Source organism: Argopecten irradians, chromosome 8 (genome assembly GCF_041381155.1).
Source record: "Argopecten irradians isolate NY chromosome 8, Ai_NY, whole genome shotgun sequence".
In the NCBI taxonomy this organism is placed as follows: domain Eukaryota; kingdom Metazoa; phylum Mollusca; class Bivalvia; order Pectinida; family Pectinidae; genus Argopecten; species Argopecten irradians.
In genome coordinates, this window is record NC_091141.1 from 18,298,636 (window position 1) to 18,306,309 (window position 7,674).

Below are 7,674 nucleotides of genomic sequence, written 5' to 3' on the forward strand. Positions count from 1 at the left end.
CCTCGGGTTGACATGCCAAAATCTTTCACTTGGGTTGAGATATCCCTGTCCACTTGACAGACCCATGTAGGATTCTATTAGACTGTGGCCTCTCGGCTCAAAGTGTAAGAGAACCCTGTCTGCGGCCTCTCGGCTCAGAGTGAAAGTACCCTGTCTGCAGCCTCCCGACTCAAAGTGCAATAGTATCCTGTCTACAGCCTCCCGGCTGAGAGTGTAAGAGTACCCTGTCTGCGGCCTCCCGGCTCAGAGTATAAGGGTACCCTGTCTGCGGCCTCTCGACTCAGATTGTAAGAGTACCCTGTCTGCGGCCTCTCGGCTCAGAGTGTAAGAGTACTCTGTCTGCGCCCTCTCGGCTCAGAGTGAAGAAGTACTCTGTCTGCGGCCTCTCGGCTAAAAGTGTAAGAGTAACCTGTATGCGGCCTCACGGCTCAGAGTATAAGAATACCCTGTCTGCGGCCTCTCGGCTCAAAGTGTAAGAGTACCCTGTCTGCGGCTTCTCGGCTCAGAGTGTAAGAGTACTCTGTCTGCGGCCTCTCGGCTCAAAGTCTAAGAGTACTCTGTCTGCGGCCTCTCGGCTCAGAGTGTAAGAGTACCCTGTCTGTGGCCTCTCGGCTCAGAGTGTAAGAGTACCCTGTCGGCGACCTCCTGGTTCAGAGCCAGTTAACCATTTCATCTGCGCTTCAGATCCAGTCCTTCCGGGTAAAACCAAAAGTCGTATAACGATGAACAATATGTAAATAACATTTTTGATAATTAACTAACAATCAACCAAACAATGCATATTAAACGATGAATGTTTAGACCGTGTGACGTCACCGATTAGGGAGCATGACTTCACGTGCGCGGATTATCACATAACTGAGGATAAAATTCCGCCAAAAATCACGTAAAGGTACCAGACAGATCGGATAGAAAAATCTAGCAATATCACCTGAGATTTCTCTGTCCGATGTGCGTGAAAGCAGTATTTCATTTTTGTAGACCTCTTCACAATGCTCTTTTAAAAATAATCTGATAGATCAGTAGGTGATACGACGATTCATCACATGCTCTGTCTTTATAAAACTTTTGTTATTTGAGAAATTTATAAATCTAAGTGATGACTTCTCAGGCAAACATTCTGTGAAATATGATGTTTAGTACAAAGCAACTATTCATATGTATTTGTCATCAAATAGAAATGGCATGCATGATTGAACTTTAAGGTATCTTTCCATGTCGACTGGTTTATCTTGTATGCTGTTTATCATGTACATTGTAAATAAGTAACAACAAAAAGACAATATAAGCTATCGATCAATATTAACGTATTATCAGACTATCAGTCGCCTTCTTATATCCTCCCCTTTGTATAAAGCTTCATGGCCCATGCATTAAAAGTTAAATTCAAAACACCAAGCATTTAATGAACAATTGCTGTGTTATTTAGTACAATATCATGATTGTCTCCATCCATTTACATACAAATCATTGCTCACGACAAACAGGGTTTTTGTTTTATCGTACTTTGTCATAATAGAACTGTGAAATTCCATAACAGGAAGGTCTTTATAACACAAAAACCAATGGGGAAACATTCAGTATAACATATATGACCGGTTTAATGAAACATACTTAATGAATTATGTTGGCTATATTTTTACATTTTGTAACATCCCTGGATGACCAATAGTGAACACGTCCTTATTACACAAGGATGTCACATTATACGTGGCACGACCGATCATGAAAATTAACCAACCTTTGTTTTTATTGGCATTATGTCTTAGTAAGAAGATTGTACTTGTCAATTGTATCTAAAAAGGACACCATAACATTATTGTGTGAATTCTTTAATATTATCATTCATAATCAATGATTGTATTTTCCGTTAAGGTAATGAATGTTTTACAATTCTTTTTTCAATATGCCATTTACCGTTTCTCGATGAGGAACAAATCGACAATTAAACATGGTTCTAAAATAAACCATATTATCAGATTTTTACTTTTGTCGGCTATTGGTATATTTTTCAGTTTCCGTGAAGCATATGAAAAGACATGGTTGATGAACCTTTAATGTCTGTGGTCGATGTCAAGTATGATGTGAGTGTCAAAAATATAAAACAAAATATATTGGTAAATAAGCTAGATTCACTTAATAATAAGTTTTTATCATATTTTTGTTGTAAATTCCCAAAATATATGATACAACATTCAGATGATGTCAGCTTAGTCGGTAGAAAGCATAGCAAACTATGATACTAGTTCATAGCTACATGTTACTATCCATACCCCCAACCCAACCATCGTTACGTGTTCATAGGTTCAAAGCTACATGTCACCCATGTCATTATGCATACCCCCACACCACACACCCCTATTTAGCAATGCTATGTAATTACTGTCTTTGATTAAGAAATGTAACAATGTTCTTACATACTACCAGAAGTACACGCCACATTCAAATGTTCCTTTACACTGCAGCCATTAAAAGACATGGTTTGCATTGTGAATTTAAGTGCAGACAATTTAATCGGTATAAGAAGACATTACGTTGAAGTAATTAATTGAAGAATAGAATATTAATACAACAAGTTTTAATTATGTTTTGAACAGATTATTTCTTACAATGTCTTTTTTCAATGTCATTGTTGATAATTTGTTCGAGAAACAACTGAAATGTGAAGATAGATGTGTTCTCACTTCACCTGTAATTGCAATCTATTTTATCACTACATTAAATAGCTTATATTCACCACTCGTTTACAGAAATCACCCATAGAGACCTATAAGTCAGTTAAAATGATATTCGATTTAACCACCAGGTTATGATTTGTAACGATGTCATTATATAGATACACTAAAATATACAGCCATCACCACAAAACTATTCATCTTATTATAAAAAAAAATTAGTAAACAAAGCCGTTACTGTTACTTGCGCCCAGTTCACATAAATATCTATCTACCTTCATTGCACATAATTTAAACACTCATGACTTCCTAGTTTACAAATTAGAACAAGAATAACAATAGAGATTAATTGTTATTGGACTATCTAAATCCGTATACCTATACCTACATAAACTAAAATATACAGACATCACCACAAAACTATTCATCTTATTGTAAAAAAAAGCTTAGTAAACAAAGCCGTAACTGTTACCTGCGCCCAGTTCACAGAAATATCTTTCTACCTTCATTCCACATAATTTAAACAAGAACATGAAAAACAATAGAGGCTGATTATCATTGGACTATTTAAATCCGTATACCTATACCTACGTATCTTATCATCATACCTATATAAATCACTGTCTATTTACCTGATATTGATGACATCATTTGTTACGTATGATATGATAATAACTTACTAACATACTCCTCTAATTTGCATATATCATTAATACCTTGATAAACAGCTGAATACCTTGTGTTAGACGCAATTGTTTTATTCTAATTTCCCCATGACGTAACAACTTTACACGTACGTGTTCCGGCTCACTTGTATCTGATTTCCGTGTCCATGGTTGAGTGATCAGGACATGGTCTATATAAGTAGCAGGTAAGTTTTGTCTTCACTCATCCATCTGACCTCACAATGAAGACCTGCCTAGTTCTGCTAGCGCTCGCTGTAGCCATCACAGGTAAGTCATCTGGCTGTGGATAAAGGTAGCTACACATAAATCAAGGACTTTTAAATGTAATAATTATTAACTAAAAATGAGTTCATAATAGTTAATTTCATTATTTGATTAAGCTTTTAGTCCTTTAATGCATGCATAACAATATTGTCATATTACCGGGTATATCATAATACCAATCTAACCATGAGAAGCAATTTTCATAATGCTACCATGGACTATAGCATTAGATTAAATAAATTCAAACTTTTCAGCTACAAATATTTTAGATCGTTTTCTTTATCCGCACTTTGAATTTGTCTTCATTAATAAGATACAATAACTTTAGTACACGTGTATGATTTTGATTTTCAGTGGTACACTCTGTCCCATCCATACGGGAAAAGACCACTTGCGAAAACAAAACTGCCTACCTGAAATGTCGTCGGGGATATACGATTGCTATAGTAACAGCTAAATATGGCCGTTCTGACCATGACACGTGCCCCAGTAAGATGATTAGGACCACGTATTGCTCCTCCAGAACGTCCTTCGATGTAGTGAAAAGTTCCTGTAATGGCCTCCGCTCCTGTAAGGTGCCAGCGTCCAACAAGGTGTTTGGAGATCCCTGCCGTGGAACCTATAAATACCTAAGCATCCGCTATATGTGCAAGAAAGCTGAGGCCTATGGTAAGTTACAGACACAGTGATATATAGTATATATATGTTCTACAGTAACCCATTATTATCTAGGATAGTACATAGAGTTTTATTATGGTTCCAAACATAAACTGTGAAATTCGTATCACGTGTTATAATTTTCTATTCTGTAAAACATTGTGTTTTTATTTGCATTAAATTATCAGTTTACTCTTGGCCTAATTTGATATCTTCTATTTAACAATTGAGACACTTATGCTATGCCACAGCCTCATTGATCAATACAAACTGATTGTAACATCTAATCACAGGTATCAGGCGAAGTGTAACGTGTGAGAGGAGGAAGTCGACGCTATCCTGCAGTCGTGGTGCAGTACTCGACATCGTGTCAGCAAACTACGGCCGCTCTGATCCCAACACCTGCTACAATAAACAAATCAAGACAACACATTGTTCCTCCAGCAAGTCCTTCTACAAGGTCAAAGACCAATGCCAGGGCAAGAGGAAATGTCGTCTGTCGGCATCCAACAAAGTGTACGGGGATCCCTGCAGAGGCACATACAAATATCTCGACGTCAAGTACAGATGTGTCCGTGAGTGTCCTGAAATATCAGATTTAATGATTTAATGAAGGCTTTTGTTGGGTTTTTTTTGGTATGTTTATATAAGACATTTCGTATTTGGTTGTTGCAGCCATCTACACTTTTGGTGCCTAACATCATAAACGGATCCTAGAATAATCCAATAGACTATTAATAATAAACATCTGAGTTCTGTCAATGGCTATGTTCTTTACCTTATATTTCAATGACACTGGATTAGATTAGATAGATTTCCAATACAAATATAACTTTCGAAGAAATCGAAAATTATTGTTTTTTGGATCGGTAGTCTATTCACTACTCAAAGTGAAAATATTCATATCTACGTATCTACTTAACAACAGTATATTGCGAATGTCTTTGATTCAGAAATACACATGTAAAAGTAATTGTATGTTTTTACAGCTTACCAGAAGCCTGAGACGTACACAAAGACACTATGTGAGTCAAGCAGTGCCACAATCAAATGTCCTTCAAGCAGTTTGAGGCTGAACATCCTCTACGCCTCGTACGGACGAACAGACAGATCCACTTGTAGTGTTTATGGTAAGATGAAAGACACGAGCTGCAATGCCCGCGGATGTCTGGACAAGGTCAGGAAATACTGTCAAGGTCACCATTCCTGTATGGTCAAGGCTGCTAACTCCTTGTTCGGAGACCCATGTAGGGGAACATACAAGTATCTTACACTTAAATACGAGTGTGTATACTAGATACATATTGTACCATCATCAACATTGTATGTACTACATCATTAAGTCACCATGGTAACCGATATTTTCCCTGCATGATTCTGTTCCCATGGTTATTCACGTATTGTTGTTTCCCTGTGACAAAGAAATCCTCCTGATTGTACATGCTTATTTTTATTTTGGTATTTGATCTTTAATAAATGATCTCGCAAACTAACCTCCTTGTTTTGATTAATTTTATTTCAGACGACCTCGTTTTATATTACATTTATCATTAGCAGTTATTGATAATAAAGTAATGTGAAGTATAATAGTAATGAAAATAAAGTAATTTATAAAATGTGAGACAGAAATATTTACATACAAACAGTAGGTCAGAAGGAGTATACAAAGTCTTGACATATCGACCCAGACTATCAAAACTAGTACCAGAATATCTGATATCTGTTGTTCTCGAGGGAAAATCGACACATTCCACTCTTTGTAACTTCATCAAACCTGTGAAATGTATACAAGTGTATGTAGGTAGCTAAACTGTCTGTACGTATTTAGTCTGATAGGCTATGTAAGATTAGTATCAGCTAGTTGGTAGTTAGTCTGATAGGCTATGTAAGATTAGTATCAGCTAGTTGGTAGTTAGTCTGATAGGCTATGTAAGATTAGTATCAGCTAGTTGGTAGTTAGTCTGATAGGCTATGTGAGATTAGTATCAGCTAGTTGTTAGTTAGTCTGATAGGCTATGTAAGATTAGGTTCAGCTAGTTGGTAGTTAGTCTGATAGGCTATGTAAGATTAGCATCAGCTAGTTGGTAGTTAGTCTGATAGGCTATGTAAGATTAGTATCAGCTAGTTGGTAGTTAGTCTGATAGGCTATGTAAGATTAGCATCAGCTAGTTGGTAGTTAGTCTGATAGGCTATGTGAGATTAGTATCAGCTAGTTGGTAGTTAGTCTGATAGGCTATGTAAGATTAGCATCAGCTAGTTGGTAGTTAGTCTGATAGGCTATGTAAGATTAGTATCAGCTAGTTGGTAGTTAGTCTGATAGGCTATGTAAGATTAGCATCAGCTAGTTGGTAGTTAGTCTGATAGGCTATGTAAGATTAGTATCAGCTAGTTGGTAGTTAGTCTGATAGGCTATGTAAGATTAGTATCAGCTAGTTGTTAACACTTCTATAGAGTCTATTGACATCCAATTAATGTTAAATCAATCGTGAAATATTCGAATATAATTATCAGAATACTGGTCCGAAAGGCTCTCGACTACATACGCATACAGAATACTGGTCCGAAAGGCTCTCGACTACATACGCATACAGAATACTGGTCCGAAAGGCTCCCGACTACATACGCATACAGAATACTGGTCCGAAAGGCTCTCGACTACATACGCATACAGAATACTGGTCCGAAAGGCTCTCGACTACATACGCATACAGAATACTGGTCCGAAAGGCTCCCGACTACATACGCATACAGAATACTGGTCCGAAAGGCTCTCGACTACATACGCATACAGAATACTGGTCCGAAAGGCTCTCGACTACATACGCATACAGAATACTGGTCCGAAAGGCTCTCGACTACATACGCATACAGAATACTGGTCCGAAAGGCTCTCGACTACATACTCATACAGAATACTGGTCCGAAAGGCTCCCGACTACATATGCATACAGAATACTGGTCCGAAAGGCTCCCGACTACATACGCATACAGAATACTGGTCCGAAAGGCTCTCGACTACATACGCATACAGAATACTGGTCCGAAAGGCTCTCGACTGCATACGCATACAGAATACTGGTCCGAAAGGCTCCCGACTACATACGCTTACAGTTCTAGACAGGATTCCACTGTAGCTAATCTTCAGTACCAGTAGATTAACCATGAGTTATTGGAATTGTGAGAGTTCCGCGGATATTGTTGGTGAGCGATGAATTATGGTGAGATGACAGAAAAGCGATAATTGGTCTTTCTGTTTCCTTATAGTAGCTATGCTTATTACATTATCTTAGAATTGACTAATGATTATATTTTATAACTTAATAATGTGACGCCGTGTGGGCCTTGCTTACATCAGTAGAAAGCGGCACTCGATCTAACCGCCTTTACTTAGT

The 7,674-nt window shown here is 37.6% G+C and overlaps 1 protein-coding gene across 1 annotated transcript; it reads left to right on the forward strand.

Annotated features, from left to right (window-relative positions):
- The first annotated feature begins 3,440 nt into the window (after nucleotides 1-3,440).
- Nucleotides 3,441-5,775, forward strand: LOC138329567 (L-rhamnose-binding lectin CSL3-like). The gene is made up of 4 exons (XM_069276643.1): nucleotides 3,441-3,628; nucleotides 3,980-4,294; nucleotides 4,576-4,857; nucleotides 5,272-5,775. Exons 1-4 carry the CDS (start codon nucleotides 3,583-3,585, stop codon nucleotides 5,577-5,579), a joined length of 951 nt encoding a protein of 316 aa, XP_069132744.1. The 5' UTR covers nucleotides 3,441-3,582; the 3' UTR covers nucleotides 5,580-5,775.
- The last annotated feature ends 1,899 nt before the right edge of the window (nucleotides 5,776-7,674 follow it).